The sequence below is a fragment of the Neovison vison genome, chromosome 6 (assembly GCF_020171115.1).
Source record: "Neovison vison isolate M4711 chromosome 6, ASM_NN_V1, whole genome shotgun sequence".
Taxonomy (NCBI): Eukaryota; Metazoa; Chordata; class Mammalia; order Carnivora; family Mustelidae; genus Neogale; species Neogale vison.
In genome coordinates this window covers 221,738,457-221,755,912 of record NC_058096.1, presented here as the reverse complement: position 1 = coordinate 221,755,912, position 17,456 = coordinate 221,738,457, and the positions used below count along the sequence as shown (strand labels likewise).

At 54.5% G+C, this 17,456-nt stretch overlaps 1 protein-coding gene and 1 non-coding gene across 2 annotated transcripts; both read right to left on the bottom strand.

Annotated features, from left to right (window-relative positions):
• Positions 1-3,037: 3,037 nt before the first annotated feature.
• On the bottom strand, positions 3,038-12,503 carry EEF2 (eukaryotic translation elongation factor 2). The gene is made up of 15 exons (XM_044254554.1): positions 12,406-12,503; positions 11,252-11,466; positions 10,236-10,417; positions 9,949-10,160; positions 9,307-9,485; positions 9,026-9,131; positions 8,456-8,569; positions 8,170-8,308; positions 7,836-8,031; positions 6,965-7,223; positions 6,198-6,305; positions 5,433-5,786; positions 4,955-5,137; positions 4,741-4,873; positions 3,038-3,775 (listed from the first exon to the last, which is right to left on the bottom strand). The coding sequence occupies exons 1-15, from the start codon at positions 12,406-12,408 to the stop codon at positions 3,582-3,584; spliced, it is 2,577 nt and encodes an 858-aa protein (XP_044110489.1). The 5' UTR covers positions 12,409-12,503; the 3' UTR covers positions 3,038-3,581.
• On the bottom strand, positions 9,557-9,621 carry LOC122911067. Its single transcript, XR_006385392.1, has one exon. It is a non-coding gene; the product is annotated as a small nucleolar RNA SNORD37 (small nucleolar RNA).
• Positions 12,504-17,456: the final 4,953 nt, after the last annotated feature.

Genomic DNA, 17,456 nt, shown 5'->3' with positions numbered 1-17,456 from the left:
GGTGGGTACATCTTACATTAGATGGCATCATCCCGTCTGACGTCGGTATGGAAAACTCGTCACAACTAACGAACCCACAGTGATGCACCAGCACGACCAAGTCCATTCTTCATTCCGATTTGTTCTCCCCAACATCCTTTTCCTGCCCCACAATTCCATCCAGAATCCCCTCTATTTAGTCCTTGTGGTCCTCTTGGTTGGTTCGCAGCCTTTCCTTTTTTGATGACCTTGACAGGGTCAAGGAGGACTGGTCAAGTATTTTGTATAATGTCTCTCAACTGCTTGTCTCTTTTTTTCCCCCATAGACTGGGGTGATGGGTTTTAGGGAGGAAGGCCAAAGCCCTTCTCAAGACACCATAACACAGGTCCAGACTATGAACATGACATTGTCGTTCACACTGACCTTGGTCACCTGGTTCTAGGTAGGATCTGCTGTCAGGTTTCTCCAGAATACTTTTCCCTCCCCTTCCCATACGACATTTTTTGGAAAAAGTCACTTGTGCATAGCCCATACTTAGGGAGTTGGAAAATCATTTTTCTTGGGGGGAAATAAAACCTGACAAACTAACATTAGACTTGAGTATATGGCATTTTCTCAGAAACAAATCCAATCTGTCACTTCAAGGAAAACAATTGACAGGATTTGTTGACAATGGTAAATTTTAGCTTTTAAGGGAAAAAAAAAGTTTAAATACTTCACTTCCTTGTTGAAATTGTTAACAAATGGGAGTTTTCGATGTTTTTTTTAATGAGATGTGTCACCATCTGAAAGAGCACCAAACTTGATATACCGGTATTTCCAAGGGACCAATACAGGTTACAAAAAGGACGCCTTCAAAGTGCAAGAGGGGCCAAGGGAGTTTAATAAAAAGTTCATTAACATGGTCTCAGATCCCACATTATAATTATTCTTTAAAAAATAAAATCTAAAAAAAAAAAGATTTATTAAAAAAATTACTTGTCGAGGGGTGCCTGGGTGGCTCAGTGGGTTAAAGCCTCTGCCTTCGGCTCGGGTCATGATCCCAGGGTCCTGGGATGGAGCCCCACATCTGGATCTCTGCTTAGCGAGGAATCTGCTTCCCTCTCTCTCTGCCTGCCTCTCTGCCTACTTATGATCTGTCAAATAAATAAATCTTAAAAAAAAAAATTGGGGCGCCTGAGTGGCTCAGAGAGTTAAGCCTCTGCCTTCGGCTCAGGTCATGATCTCAGGGTCTTGGGATCGGGCTCTCTGCTCAGTGGGGAGCCTGCTTCCTCCTCTCTCTCTGCCTGTTTGTGATCTCTGTCAAATAAATAAAATCTTTTTTTTTTAAATTAAATAAATAAAAATTACTTGTCGAGTTTTAGTGTTCTATCAAACACAGCAGGTACGTGAATCTGGCTGTCTCATATTAAGATTGACATTTCGGAGATTTACAAAAAGCCTTCTATTCTTCTAATTTTTGTTGCACTTTTCTTCATAAAGATGTTAACGCATAGGGGGCCTGGGTGGCTCAGTTGGTTAAGTGCCTGCCTTCAGCTCAGGTCATGACCTCAGGGTCCTGACCCCCACATTGGGCTCCTCCCACTCTGTGGGGAGCCTGATTCTCCCTCTCTGCCTGCTACTCCCCTTGCTTGTACTGCCAAGTAAATTCAAAAAATCCTTTAAAAAATGTTAACACATAATGGGTTTACCATTAAAACATTTTTAAATCTCTCAATTTTATTTTCTAAACATGGCAGATATCAGTAGATAAAAGCCATTTAAACAAAAAGGGTCTTTCTGGGGTCCTTGATGATTAAGAATGTACCGGTGTCCAGAGACGAAAAAAGGTGAGTATTGGCCTAGAGAGACGAGGCTAACACAATCAGTCAGAGTAAACAAATTATGTGTGGAGCATGACACACACACGGGTATTTGTAACACACCGCTGCTGGGAGTAGGCAGAGACTGACGTTCCGGACAGCCCTGACCAATGGTACCTTTTGAATTTTACAACTGAAAATGCACACAGAGATGCTGTTATAAGCCAAATTCCCCAAATGACTATGAATTCAGAATTGAAAACAGAATAGTTCCATCTTCATCTTCCCAATTTATACTTTAACAAAATTACTAGACTTTAAAAATGCACTAAACTAAACGCAGTGTGGCATCCTGGACTGGCCCCTTGACACCGTGAGGACTTTAATGCGAAAAAGCAAGTCAACAGTCGGGCGCCTGGGTGGCTCAGTGGGTTAAGCAAGTCAACAGTCACTTAGCCAATAGTGCTTATAAAAGTGCAAAAAATGCATACGCATGTCAAGCAATGCCAGGTTTTGAAATAAGAATATTTTCCAACGTGAAAAACACAGGGGATGGTAGACTTCGCAGAGGGCAACCTGCAGGTGGGCGGAGCCATCCAGTGCCTCTGGGACACCCATCACCCAGGCTCCTGCCTTCTCAATGCGAACCGGCTTCCTTAAGCTGGTGAACACCCAGTCCCCCCACGAATTTTCCAAACCACTTCCACCGCAGCACGTCACTGTTGAAGCCACGCATTCTGGCGGGTCACTTAACCAAGGAAGACAAAGACAGACTGAGTTCAGAGGTTTTGTCCTACGTGAGGTCTAGGGTTAAATGTTTAAGGTTAAAATAAAAATCTACTAGGTGTATGTGCCACTTTTAATTTTTCTGAATAACCCATCTGGCTGGCGAAGACAACTTGCCCGGCAGGTGGCTTTCTTCTGCGGTTTTCCCTCACTGGGCAGCTAAGTCCACAGGAGCAGACCGGGCAGAACCGTCCAGCCTGCAGCGCTCACGTGGCGGCCCCAGCAGACCGGAAGCGCACTCACACGCGAGCTTACACACGCGGTCCCGGGCTGCAGAGAGCTCGCTTCGAGCACTGAGCAGCCCCACAGCCCAGTCTGGGGAAGAGGCCTCATGGCATCCGAGGATACTTCAAGATTGAGTTAAACCAGTATTTTTGCATTTCCAGTATCACGAACAGTGGTGACACTGGCCCGGGGGGCCCACTGCAGCCTGACCGGACCAAGGACAAAGTCACATGGACACACAAAGTCACCACTGTATCAAATTTATTATTCCAATGGCACGAATACAGCTGGAGGTGCTCATGGTGACACCGCACCAAGTTTCCTGCCTTCTAGCTTCTGTCCAAAGAGAAGGTCTACCCACCTGTTCCTTCCCCCTTTCTTTGGGAAAATCCACTACGGGCCATTTACCCAAATAAACCTCTTAATGCGTTTTTTTGTATGTGTGTCGGTTCTTTTTTTTTGGACATTTAAGTTTCTGAAATGGAAAAAAAAGTGTTGAATGTCCCATCCCGCCTCCCCCACCCACACCGGCCAAGTAAGTCCCTGCTGCCAGGGCATTTCTGCTGCCTCTGAAATCTTTAAATAAATATCTAGAGGAACGGCATCAAGTGTTCACGCTGAGTGATGGCACTGGGTGGGCCCCAGAACCTGTCAGGTGGAGCGTCCCCGTCTGGACAGTCTCGAGGTGTCATGGAGAATGCGAGGGCTTGTTGCTGTGGTTGGTCGTCAGCCGGTGCAGGGGCTGTGCTGAGTCCCACCCGGGGTGGTGGGTTGCAGGAAAGGGCTGCCTACAATTTGTCCAGGAAGTTGTCCAGGGCCGGGATGCCTTCCTTCAGGCCTTTGCGCTTGCGTGTTTCGGCCACCACCTGGCTGGGGCGGCTGGTGTTGTCGAAAGGATCCCCAGGAAGGATCTGCCAGTGGTCAAAAACGCACTGGGGGAAGGCCTGGCCGCCAGTGTTAGACCTCAGGTCAGCAGTGAAGCCTGTGGGGAGGCACAGGGCTCATGAGCCAGATCAGGAGACGTGTCCCCACCCCCACCACGGCCACATCCAGAAAAGGTGGGGACAACGCAGGCACACAGATCACAGAGATCTTTGTCAACCCAGACTGGATCACACATTAAACCTAACTCTGGGGCGCCTGGGTGGCTCAGTGGGTTAAGCCACTGCCTTCGGCTCAGGTCATGATCTCAGGGTCCTGGGATCGAGTCCCGCATCAGGCTCTCTGCTCAGCAGGGAGCGTGCTTCCTCCTCTCTCTCTCTGCCTGCCTCTCTGCCTGCTTGTGATCTCTCTCTGTCAAATAAATAAATAAAATCTTAAAAAAAAAAAAAAAACTAACTCTGGGGCACCTGGGTGGCTCAGTGGGTTAAGCCTCTGCCTTCGGCTCAGGTCATGACCTTAGGATCCTGGGACAGAGCCCCGCATCGGGCTCTCTACTCAGCAGGGAGCCTGGTTTGCTGCCTGCCTCTCTGCCTACTTGTGATCTCTATCAAATAAATAAATAAAATCTTAAAAAAGAAAGAAACTCTGTGGTGTACCAAAGCTTTGCTCATCTGTAAGGCCATGCTGGCCATTCTTGGGCTCACCCACAGCATAAACCTGGGCTACAAACCAACTGCTCTGCTGGCCTTGGCCTTAATGTTTCGCCAAGTTACACGTCCAAAGGTTTTCTTCCCCTGCAGAGTCACCACCTCAGGGATCTGCACGCTAGGCGGACCAATTCGTCCACGACCATGCGGCCCCCACTGCCCAGCTGGGGGCGGTCCAAGCCAGCACTCTGCAGATCCCACCCATGGCTCTCATTAGACCAGCTCCAGGCCTTGCTAGAGCAGAAGTCCAGGCGTATCCTGGACCAGGTTTAACCGCCTGTCAGACTACCACTCTGTCCCGGGGCCCACCAGCCACAAGCAGCAGGTGTCTGAGGGGGGCCCCCGAGGCCCCACTTACCGAAGGACTCATTGACAGGCAGATAGGCCTTCACAACAAACATGGGGGTGCCGGCCACCTGGGACTCCTCAAAGACGTGACCCCGCTTCCTGTTCAGGACACCATAGATGCCACCAACCACTTGTTCCGGACACTGTGAGGTAAGAACGACTATTATACACCGCTACTAAACAAAACAGGACCAATAAAAATTAAGAGAACCCGAACTCCCTACCTGAATCTCCACCAGGTAGATGGGCTCCATAAGCCGGGGCTGGGCGGTCAGCACGCTGGCGTAGAGGCAGCGGCGGGCAGTGGGGATGATCTGGCCACCCCCGCGGTGGATGGCGTCCGCGTGCAGGGTCACATCATGGACATCAAAGCGCACACCACGCATGTTCTCCTCGCACAGAGCCCCCTGCAAAAGGAGCCAAGACCACCGTCAAGGTCCTGCAACTACTGTAGCCCCGACTTCCAGGACAGATCCCAATGCCACACCAATGCCTCCAGGTCTCCTCCCGGATGGACCTGCTGGGTCTCCTGCCCACCTCCACCGCCCTAGGACCCCCCTTTCAGAAAGCAGGTCCACTGCCTCGCTCCGCCAAGGACAGGTGACCCCAAGATACACCCAAAAGACTGCGAGCCTCCCTGCTCTTCTGAGAACCCACAGCCACCTGTCCCATCCTCCACGGGACACCCACGCAGCTCCTCACCTCTTTGGTGGCCCACTGGAAGCCAGCTACCACGCTGTCCTTGATCTCGTTGAGGTACTGCACACCCTTGGTGATGTCAGTGAGGACGTTGGGGCCGGTGCCGTCGGGCCCAAAGCACCAGATCTTACGGGCTTCAGCCACATCCCACTCATACTTCTCGGCCAGATAGCGGGCCCGCTGCTTGAGTTCCTGGCGGGCGGACACTTCGCCCTTGTCAATGTCCTCGGCCAGGCCATCAGGGAAGGGTCGTGCCTTCATGTACAGCCGGTTGTGCTTGTTGGGGGACTTGGACAGGCAGAGCACATTGGACTCCTCACTGACAGTCTCGCGGTAGGAGACTACGGGGTCCGATTTCTGCAAAGGAAGTGTGCAAGTCAGGCCTGGCAGGGACCTCCCAGGGAAACGCAGGGTCCTGATCAGAATGCACGGGCGGGGCATCATCTACAAATGACAAACCCAACTCCTTGTGAAAGCAGGGAAGAGCAGGGCAGCCAACAGACCTAAGGGTGGCTACGGAAACCTAAACGGTATGTTAACTTTAGAAACTTGCCTTGCCCGTTTTTATCACCTGGAATGCAACAAATCCTTCATGATACAACCTCAATGATTCTGAAAACCAACATGAACTGTTCCTAAATAATGTTTTATCTGAAGAAATACATCAAGGAACGACAAAAAACCCCTTGACTGTGCCATCTCTACACGCCCGGCTCTATAGTGGGGAGCGCAGGCCTCCCACCACCTGAGCCCAGACCCAGACCTCACCTTGATGGGAATGCACGCGTGGTCCTCCTCCAGGTCCTTCAGACAGATCTCCAGGTGCAGCTCCCCAGCACCCGCGATGATGTGCTCCCCGGACTCCTCAATGATGCACTGCAACGGGCCCAAAAGTTAGCCCCCGGGCCCTGACCCCAGGACACTCAGGGATCCCAGGAAATTTTAGGAAATGGGTGGAAAGCAGACTCCAGGCTTCCCTACTGTTGGGAGAACACAAACTTCCTCAAAACAGGGATTTCTGGGGGCGCCTGGGTGGCTCAGTGGGTTAAGCCGCTGCCTTCGGCTCAGGTCATGATCTCAGGGTCCTGGGATCGAGCCCCGCATCGGGCTCTCTGCTCAGCAGGGAGCCTGCTTCCCTCTCTCTCTCTGCCTGCCTCTCTACTTGTGATTTCTCTCTGTTAAATAAATAAAATATTTAAAAAAAAAAAAACAAAAAAAAACAGGGATTTCTGGCAACTCAGGGGTCACGCAAAATAGCAAGAGCTCCCACGGGTGTGTGTTGTGCTGGTTCTCAGCATTACATCCCAGAGCAACCCGCTCTACAGAGAGCCCACAAGAATCTAACTATGAAAGAAAACTTGAGGATTCCCGGGCAAGAAACCCCCCTCGTCGCACAGCTGCTCTGCCAAGAGACGTGCCCACCACACACCCGGCTTTCCGAGTATCTGACTCCCCCTAACTGTCGGAGAGGCTGCCCGTAGGCCCCCCGGTAAGCGCGCCTACAGGCAGCCTTCCCCGGGCCCGCACCCACCCACCTGCACCATGGGGTCGGACTTGGCCAGCCGCTTCAGACCCTCCACGAGCTTGGGAAGGTCAGCCGGGTTCTTGGCCTCCACAGCCACGCGGACAACCGGGCTCACGCTGAACTTCATCACCCGCATGTTGTGCGCGTGCTCGAACGTGGTGATGGTGCCGGTCTTCACCAGGAACTGGTCCACGCCCACCAGCCCCACAATGTTCCCACAAGGCACATCTTCGATGGGCTCCACGTAACGGCCCATCATCAGGATTGTCCTGGGGGGACGAGACAAGCACCCATACACCAGAGATCCCCAACGGGCCAAACATGGCCTCCCTCGCTTCTGGAGCCTGTGGCCGTCCCCGACCGCCTGAAACGGCAGTGTGGACCCAGCCCCTGAGCCGCAGGCCCTGGCCTCACCTTGCAGCCCAGGCCCCGTGACCAGGAGTCCCAGTCCTTGCACACCAAAGCAGAAAGCTACCTGCCAGATTCCCACCTCCCCTATGGAGCCCCACACCCAATTCAAGGCTGACAGGAATGTCACGGGAACCTGACAGCTGACGGACATCAAGGACGCAGGGAGCTAGAGGTCGGTCTTTCCCCCACCCCCACCCAGACTCGGGACTGGCACCGGCAGACAGGGCCTCTGGAGTCACACGACCAAGTTGCTGCTAGCACCTCGAGCTTAGGGACATGTGTCCAAACCCAAACTAGGGCTCCAACCCCTGCTTCTGGGAGTGCGTCATCCAGACAAGTCCCTCCCTCACCTGAGTTCCTCCCTGCTGTCTGGGCCACTCTACACACTGCCACCCTCCCTGTGGAGGGAGCTCGGGACTGGTGTGGGACACAGAGCAGCCTGGCTCCCCCAGGAGCCCCAAGCACCTCACCTCTGGATAGGTTTCAGGTACAGGTCCTCCTTCTTCCCAGGGGTGTAGTTGGGCCCCATGATCCTGACCTTCAAGCCAGTGGACACCAGCCCCGAGAACACACGACCGAAGGCATAGAAGCGACCTTTGTCGGAAGTCGGCACCATTTTGGAAATGTACATCATGAGAGGACCTTTGGGATCACAGCTTTTAATTCCTGAGAAGAAAGAAATCCCCAAAGGGAACTGTGTGACTCCCTTGCAGCTGGGCAGTGAGCATTGCCTTCTGGCCACCGCTGCAGACTGCTCTTAGGACCCAGCGCTCTGTAGCCGGGGTGCAGATGAACCCCACATACCCATGGCTGCCTCGTCGTCCGGGGGCCCCTCATATAAGAGCTCACAGCGGTACTTCTGGGCCGTCACGGGGGAAGGCAGGTGGATGGTGATCATCTGCAGCAAAGCGTCCCCGGCCGGGAGCCAGCGGCGCATCACAGCCTGCAGCAGGAAACGCAAAACTCAGGCAAGGCCCATGGCCTTCAGAATCCCAGCCTGCTCCTGCGGTGGAGCCTCGATAGCCAGTCACTGACGCACCAGACAGAGGGCAGGGCCAGCAGCATCCCCAAGGGGCCCACCCACACTCACCTTCAGAAGCGGTTTGCCTTCTTTGTCTTTGTCTTCACTGTCCAGCTTGATGTCCAGCTTTTCAATCAGCTTTGCTGTCTCCTCTTTCTTGAAATTCATGATCGCATCAAACACCTGAGGAGTTACACAAACAGCACGGTGGGTTTGGGAACAAAATGGAAACCTGTGGCTGCCTCCTGCCCAGCAATCCTAACAGAGCCACGGGCAAAGCGAGGACAGTGCTCCAAAAGTTTTTAACAGCACGGCTCTAAGGGACCCAGACAAGCTGGGAGAAACAGGATAAGCTCTCAGGACAGGCGCCTGTTCTATCCCCTAAACCACAAAGGTGCCCGATTTACAAACGCTGAACACTCGCTAACAAAGCTCCCGCTTTTAGTCTCCCCTCCGCCCACGTACCTCAGTACGTCAGAGTGGAGACCTGGGGGGCTGAACCTACCTCACCCTCCCCCAGCACCCACTTTTCAACCCAGCTCTACCCAGCCACAGGAGATAGGAACAGATCCGGGAGCCATCAGGACCAAGGACAGAGAGCCCAGGGGAGGCCCATCTGCAACAAACTCATTAGCTCACCTTGAAAATGGGGTCTAAGATGAGCTGACAGAACGTCCGTGGTAGCTTCTTCCCATCGGGGCTGGTGGCCGACTTGCTGAATTTGCCATTGGCGGGATCAAAATACCTGGCAAGAAGAACCCACCAAGTCAACGACAGCAGGCCATGGGGAGACCCAGGTGGGCAGGAGGCGCCGACAGACCGCTGCCGTTCCCCAGCCACATCGCCACCACTGGCCCCGGATCCCTGCTGAGGTTCGGGAGCACCAGGGAGCGCCCCTCCACCTCCCCTGCAGTGCTCACCGGTCACCCCACAGCTTCTTCATCATGTCCTCCACTTTCTTGGCCCGCTCAGCAGGCCCCAGCTGGCCCTCGCCCTTGGCAGCAAATTTGGCCACATACATCTCTGCAAACTGCTTCAAGGTAAAGGCCCAACCGTGGAGCCCAGACCCAAAGCCGACAGTCCCAAGTACAGGGTCGATCTGCAAGGGCGAGAAAATGCTATGAGCGGAAACAGCTGCACAGAAAGCACAAAGGCCCTGGGTACTGTGGGCCTCAGACATCCGATTTCTTCAACAGCCATCAGGTCAAAGTGAAGAAATGTTAGTCATCATTTTTAAGGCCCAACTCTGCTCCAGGCCCTCTGGCGGCAGGGTGTGTGAGCGCGGACGTCAGCAGGCGGGACCGCCCACCAGCCCGCAGCCCCTCAACAGTGCAGGTCAGACCCGCTTAAAAACGGCCCAGGCTCCACGGTAAACCTGCCTGTGCAACCACCCAGAGTCCCCAGGAGAGCCTCGACTCACGGCCTCCGGCCCAGAGAGGTCCCAGCCCTTCCAGTGTGGCCAAGAACTAAGGCCCCTCCAAGGGAAACGAACAAAGCACTGGAATCGGGGGACAAACAGCAAGCCAGCGGAGACCCTCAACCGCAAAAGGCAAAGGACCTACCATGATGTTGCCCATCGGTCCGCTCTCGCCCTCCCCGTAGGTGGAAATGATGACGTTGACGTTCTCCACGATGCGCTGGAAGGTCTGGTAGAGCTCCTCCGGCTCCAGCTGCAGCTCCAGCAGAGCCCGGTCCATCTTGTTCATCATCAGCACAGGCTTGATGCGCTCGGCGATGGCCTGCCGCAGCACCGTCTCCGTCTGCACGCACACACCTGGGAACGGGCGTCTCCATCAGTGGGGGGCGGGGGCAGGATCCCAAACCACACGTGCAGGGACCTACCGCTTACCAGACACACAGTCCACCACCACCAAGGCACCGTCGGTGACACGGAGGGCGGCAGTCACCTCCGAGGAGAAGTCCACGTGCCCAGGGGAGTCGATGAGGTTGATAAGAAAGCCGGAGCCGTCCTTGCTCTGCTTGATAAAGTTCAAGTCGTTCTCCGAGAGCTCATAGAAGAGGGAGATAGCCCTGAGGAGATCGGGGCAAGTTGGGGGGATGGAAGCCACATCTCCACTGTCCTCCCTGGACGCGGGAATACACGCAGACCTGCCCTAGGAGTCAGCACGCCCTTTTCCTACCTCTCAGTGAGGTGCTGCTTCCTCTCCTTGCTGATCACTCTGCCCTACAGACGGGATGCGACTTCCCAAGCAGAGAAGCCCACCCACCCGAGAGGCTCTGCCCTCAGCCCGGAGGCCCACCTCCCTGCCACGAGTACCAGCTGCAAATGCCCACCTGTCCAGCCCCTCGTCCTTATTCCTCTCAGGCCCAACACACCTGACCCCAAATACTGACCAGGTGACAAAACAAGGCCTGAAAACCGTGGACAATCTTCCACTCCTCCCCCGCCCACCACTGACAGCCTCGGAACCACCCAGAGAACCTCCCCAACTGCCAGCTAAGAGCCACAGCCGCGCAGTCCCCTCTCCAGGTGCTCCTTCTGCCGACACCTAAGACCATACACAGTCACTGAAGGGACAGACACACGGCAGGATGATACGAAGTGGCTCGATGTCAGTGGCACTAGCCCAGACTTATCCTGACGGCGCCAAGAGCCCCGCAGTCCTGAAACCGGGAGGCCACCCGGCTAAGCCCCTTCCTCTCCGAAGCGCCCCAAGCCCCAACACGAAGCCTCCTGGGCCTCGCTGGCTGCACTTTCCCTCGCGGGACTGCTCCGCCTCCTCCCTCCCACCGCCCGGGCGCACAGGTCCTCTCCCTGGCCCCCCTGGAAGGTGGCAGGACTGCCTGCTGCGGACTCCCCAGGGGCTCCGACCCACCCCGCCCCGGGGACAGCGGCGTGCTCACGTGGATTTGATGGTGATGCAGCGCTCCTGCTCGTCCTTCCGCGTGTCGGTGAAGCGGGTCTCCCCAGCGCGGGCGGAGGCGATGATGCCAGCCTTGCACACCAGCGAGTCCGTCAGCGTGGACTTGCCGTGGTCCACGTGGGCGATGACGGACATGTTGCGGATGTTGGCCTTCTTGTCCATGATGGCCCGGATCTGGTCTACCGTGAAGTTCACCTGGGCGGGGGAGGGGGAGCTCAGGCCAGCGCCCCGCCGTGGGACCTGGGTCTGGGACTCCCCCGGTGGGGGCTGCCGAGGCAGGAACAGGAGCGCGGCCGCTGGGACACCGCGCCCGGCGTCTGCACACCCCGTCTGCTGGCTGACACCCCCGTGAAGATGTCACTCGCCCGACTCCAGGAGACCGCGGTGGAGCCTCCCGCACGGACACCAGGTCCCCGGCGGAACAGCGCACCCCGAGCGCTGCGGAAACCCACTGGCCACCGCGGGACCGAGGACGCCCGGAAAAGCCCATCCCCGCGGCCGCTCCCCACCCCCCCAGCGAAGGTCCTCCGTGCAGTCCAAGGTCACCCCTCCAGCCGGGGGCCAGACGGCGACGCGGGCGGGCGGGGAGCTGGTGCGGTCCCCGCGGTCGCCCGCCCCGGCCTGCGGCCCCGCTGTCAGCCGCGCGTAGGGGGACGCGCAGGGAGGGCGGCAAGCGGCCCCGCCGGCCCAGCGCCGGCGCGGCAAACCCGTGTCCGCGCCGCGCGCCCACCCCAACCCTGCCACCTCCCTGCCCCCGGCGACCCCGGCAGAAAGCCGAGCCCTGCTCGCGACCCGCGGGTTACATAAGGCGGCTCGCCCTCGCCCCGCTCCCCGCACAGCGCCCGCCATGACGACGTCTGCCACATCAGCACAAGCTCCCCCTGCCCCGCCACGGCCCCAGCTCCGGCCCGGGGTCCCTCGAGGCGCCGGCGCCCCCGGAAGCGGGGAAGGGGCTCGGCGAACGGCACGACGCGCAGACATGGCGGCGGCCGCTTCCTCCCCACCCCCCCGGGCCCGCCGGCGCCGCCATGTCTCTTCCATGTCCGGGCGGCCCCAGCGCTCCAAACCCGCGAGCGCCGGTCCCGCGGGAACCCCGCCGCCCTCCCAGGCCTCCAGCCGGACGCCGCTCCTCACCATGGTGGCGGATGGCGGTGGATTCTCCCAGGCAGATCCGAGCGAGGCGAGTCGCGCCGAGGATGGCGGCGACGACGGCGGAAGAGAACGTTGACGTCAACACCTGACCTTTTATAGGCAGAAGCCGGTTGGGCGGGTCATCTGCCGGCGCTGCGGGGGCGGGGCGACAAGGAACGCCCCGCGCAGGCGCAAGGAGGGGCTCCTCCGGTTAACCCTTCCGGCGACGGCGCGGCCGTGGGATTTCCCGGGAGCGGTGGTCGACCCAGAGCTGGGGGCAGGCCTCCGGAATGCAGTACTGAGGAGCCTTGGGCGAAAAGCGCCGCTTTAGCTGAGAATAATAATCGTGGCGGCTATCGCAGCTTGCGCAATGCCGAGCACGTCTGCTAAAAGCACTTTACAGTGTGAAAAGGGTCTGTGGATTGCACGCCAGCCAATTTTCTGGTTTTGCTATTATGTAAGATGAAACCACCGGGAAAAGTGGAGCGAGAATCCTCGAGACCTCTCTGTACTATTTTTGTAACTGTCTGCCATATAATTATTTCAGAATAAAAACGTTTTTTAAAAGCAGGTATTAATCATTTATCCCAGAAAGACAGATGGGCCAGCCACTGCACCAGGAATCCTGTAAGCGTCGTCGCTGTGACAACCCACAGAACAACCTGACCATCTCTCCCACTTCACCTGTGCTTACACCAGGTCCTTGGATTTCTCGTGCCTCAGTTTCTTCATCTGTAAAATGGGGTCATCGGTGCTACTTTACGGCGGGAGGGTGAGATGACAGACATTCAAAGGGATAAGCTCTGCGCCTGACACAGCGCTGAGTACACACCAGCTATTTTAATTAGCTGTCTGTGCTCTTAGTACAACATTTATTTCAGAGACGCGGTTTGCCATGTCTCAGGCACCAGGCTCAGCGCTTTCCAGGCGCAACCTCATTTTCTATTTCATTTCCTCCCTAACCAAAGGTTCACAAGTCTATTTTGCATTTGTGTCCTAATCTGACCCTAACAAACTATTGTATCTCAGATCTTTGGCTCGAGGGAGCAAATTGACATTCCATTCAGCATCTTTATTCTTTATAATGAGCCAAGTTCAATGCTTGGTACATAGTGACTTGTAGAAAGTCTTTCTTGTATCATCCACGAATGATATTCTTATTAGCACACAAACAAAAAATCACCCCCAAGATAAATCTTCCCCTACACTCACGCTGTCAAAAAGAGAGGGACTGCACTACTTCCCTCCCTCCTTCCCCACCTCCGGGAGAAGGGACGCTGTGCGTCCTCAGAAAACAACGCACTTTGGAATCTGAACTCAAAGCCTTGCACCCCTCCTTGCACATTTGGTGTTGTAAAGCACTGTCCAGCCCTGACAGCCTTTACACTGGGGGTTAATTCGGAGGCTCTAAGCACCAGCATCTGTGTTCATGACACATCTGATGTTAATCTTTACAAGGCAAATGTATGTGCCATTTGAAGCACACGGGGGCTTTTTGTGTTTGTTTGTTTGTTTTTTTAAGATTTTATTTATTTAGGGCGCCTGGGTGGCTCAGTGGGTTAAGCCGCTGCCTTCGGCTCAGGTCATGATCTCAGGGTCCTGGGATGGAGTCCCGCATCCGGCTCCCTGCTCAGCAGGGAGCCTGCTTCCTCCTCTCTCTCTCTGCCTGCCTCTCTGCCTATTTGTGATCTCTCTCTGTCAAATAAATAAATAAAATCTTTAAAAAAAAAAAGATTTTATTTATTTATTTGACAGAGAGAGAGACAGAGCACAAGCAGGGGGAGCAGCAGAGAGAGAGGGAGAGGGAGAAGCAGTCTCCTCCCTGGCCACAGGGCTCAATCCCCAGACCCCTGGACCATGACCTGAGCTGAAGGCAGACACTAAACTGACTGAGCCACCCAGGTGCCCTCGAAGGACACATTTTCAGTGTACACTTTCCCATTCTCAATAAATTTTAATCTTTAAATGGATTGACGACCTACTGCGCGCTGGGCTCCGTATCAGGCACTTCACAGCACTTCCTTGCAGATTGGGGCATTTCATTGTCAAAAAGCAAAGGTTTTCATTAAAAGGGGGGTCAATTCTCTCTCAAGTGAATGAAATGCTTAAGACGAAAATTGAATTTAGTGTAACTTAAACGAGCGGGGTTGACTTTTAAAGAATAATGAGATTAAAGTCCTTCCGTCCACAGCGACCCTCCACGGAGAGGTTTTCTGTCCCACAGCTGCAGAGAGGGGACCAGGCGTTGGCGGGCTACCTGTCCCCATCGCTATTCCCAGACCCACATTCAGCAGAAGCCTGGGGAAGGAATTGGGCTTCAGCAGACAGGGAAAGCAGCCACCGCCAGGTTCAGGGTCTGCAGTAATAAATACAGGCCGAGGTAAAGGGTGGGGAAGAACCCGGAGGAAAAAAAAAAAAAAATCACCTCTGCAGGGAGGCTCAGCTGCGCATGCGCGAGCCCAGAGGTTGGAGCGTCCAGGAGGCGACGGCAGCGGCCCCTACTGAGCAGGAGCCGCCATTGCACGCTCCTCGGATCTGCCTTTTGATGCGCTTTGAGTGCCTACAGGATGTCGGCCACCGCCCTTTCTATCAATTAATTAACTTAATCCTCCTTCCACCCTGAGCTTTGGCTAAGCTCCTTTGTGCTGAAGAAAACTGAGGCTCAGAGAAGTTAAGTGATTTAAGGAAAGTCTCCTCCGATTAGAGCAGAACCGAGTGACTCAAGCATGGTTTACCAGTGTCTACACGTAATGAAGGGTTCAGCCCTGGGAAGGACGCGCATTCCTGCACCTGCCAGGACGCGAAGGGACCCCGAGGATACGGAGCTCAGTGAGGTCCAGAAGGACACATCCCGCAGGACCCCCTCCCAGGAGGTCCCCAGAGGAGTCCCATCTGCACAGACAGGAGATGGTGGGAGCTAGGGGTGGGGCAGGGCTTCGTGGGGGCAGAGTCTCTGTTCGGGGAATGGAAAGTTCTGGAGACAGAGGGTGGGGGTCGTTGCACAAGAGTGAGTATGTGGGGCGCCTGGGTGGCTCAATCGCCCCACTGAGTGTCTGACTCATGATTTCAGCTCAGGTCGTGATCTCAGGGTTGTGCAATGGAGCCCAGCATCAGGCTCTAAGCTCAGTACAGAGTTAGCTTGAGACTCTTCCTTGCTTTTGGGCTGCTGATTGGCTTAGCGGGTTAAGCCTTTGCCTTGGGCTCAGGTCATGATCTCAGAGTCCTGGGATCAAGTCCTGCATCAGGTTCCTTGCTCCTCAGAGAGCCTGCTTCTCCCTTTGCCTGCTGCTCCCCGGCTTGTATGCTCTTCCCACCCTCAACATTTTATCTATTTAAATAAAGTGTTTTAAAAAAATAAATTTTGGTCCTTCTCTCACTGGCTGTGTGACCTTTGGCATGTTACTTAACCTCTCTGAGCTCCAGATTTTGCATGTAAAATATCGAATAATTACAGAACCTATTTTATTATGGGACTCTTGTGAGGCTTGAAGAAACTACCCAGTATACAGTATTCCCTTCTTAAGGGTTTACTCCTGTTTGGGGCGCCTGGGTGGCTCAGTGGGTTAAAACCTCTGCTTCGGCTTAGGTCATGATCCCAGGGTTCTGGGATCGAGCCCCACATCAGGCTTGCTGCTCAGAGGGGAGCCTGCTTCCTCCTCTGTCTCTTCCTGTCTCTCTGTCTACTTGTGATTTCTGTCAAATAGATTTTTAAAATCTTTAAAAAAAAAAAAGAGTTTACTCCTGTTTAAAACAAAAAAGGATTTACTCCTGTTATAGGCTGAATTGTGTCCCCCCCCACACCACCAAAATAATATACTTAAGTCCTAATCCCCAGTACCTAGGAATTGGATTGTATTTGGAGATAAGGTTTTTAATGGGGTAATGTTGTGATGAGGTCATAGTGGGAGGCCTGCTTCTCCCTCCGCCTCTGCTCCTCTGCCCACTTGTGCCCCTCCTAATAAATAAATAAAACCTTTTTAGAAAAAGAAACTTCAATCACAGGTTAACGTTTTAACACTACTTTCTGTTAACACCGCTTTAAAAAACCAAAACGAGGGGCACCTGGGTGGCTCAGTGGGTTAAAGCTTCTGCCTTCGGCTCAGGTTCATGATCCCAGGGTCCTAGCATCGAGCCCCACATCGGGCTCTCTGCTCAGCGGGGAGCCTGCTTCCTCCTCTCTCTCTGCCTGCCTCTCTGCCTACTAGTGATCTCTGTCTGTCAAATAAATAAATAAAATCTTAAAAAAAAAAAAAAGATTTTATTTATTTATTTGAGAGAGAGAGAGAGAGAGAGCGCAAGAGAACACGAGCAGGAGGTCATGACCGGAGCCGAAGGCAGATGGTTAACCAACTGAGCCACCCAGGTGCCCCAAGACATCAAGTTTATACACCAAGACAGAACCCGTAGTCTGGATTTTTCTCTTTGCCCCGGGTCCAGCATGGCTAGCAAATAGGCCTTCAGCGTTGCCCTTGGGCAAGACGGCACAGGTTGCCTTCAAGTCCCAAGAAAGTAGTGTTGCGCTGCATTCTCCCCAAGCAGCCTTAGGGGCAGACATACTGCACCCCAGGGACAGACATACTGCACTCCAGGGAGGGTCGGGTAAGCCAGTTTAGGGAAATCTGGCAAAGCTAAGTGGTAAGAACAGCCATTCCAGGGCAAAGCCCGTGTGCAGGGTCACTGAACTCTGCAGAGGCTTTAAGGAAAAAAGATGGCCTTGTTTCTAACCCTCCGGAGGGGTTTTGCCCATGGGTGACGCCCCGGGTTACAGAGGCTTACAGTGAGAGTCCGGGAGGACGAGTTAAGATGACTGCCTCCTCCTCTTCCGGGCCCCACTTCTGTGAGGACACCCACCAGGCCCTTGGGGCTTTGATTAGAGCCCTTGGCCAACTGTTTTGCATTTCTTTGTCTTTAACCTGCCCCTAGGACCTCCAGCCCGGGGAATTTCCAGGGCCCCCAATCCATCCATCCATTGTGCAGCCATATTTTTGCCTCGAATTCTTCACAACCCTCGGACCAGGAGCTCCAAGGTATTTTTCAGTTATCTTCTGGGAGAG

Bases quoted from the DNA above. Each gene is read 5' to 3' on its own strand.
- EEF2 (XM_044254554.1), bottom strand. The intron at 8,570-9,025 runs GTGAGCTAATGA...GTAACTCCTCAG, and splicing joins TCTTAGACCCCATTTTCAAG to GTGTTTGATGCGATCATGAA. The intron at 8,309-8,455 runs GTGAGTGTGGGT...TTCCTGCTGCAG, and splicing joins AAGGCAAACCGCTTCTGAAG to GCTGTGATGCGCCGCTGGCT.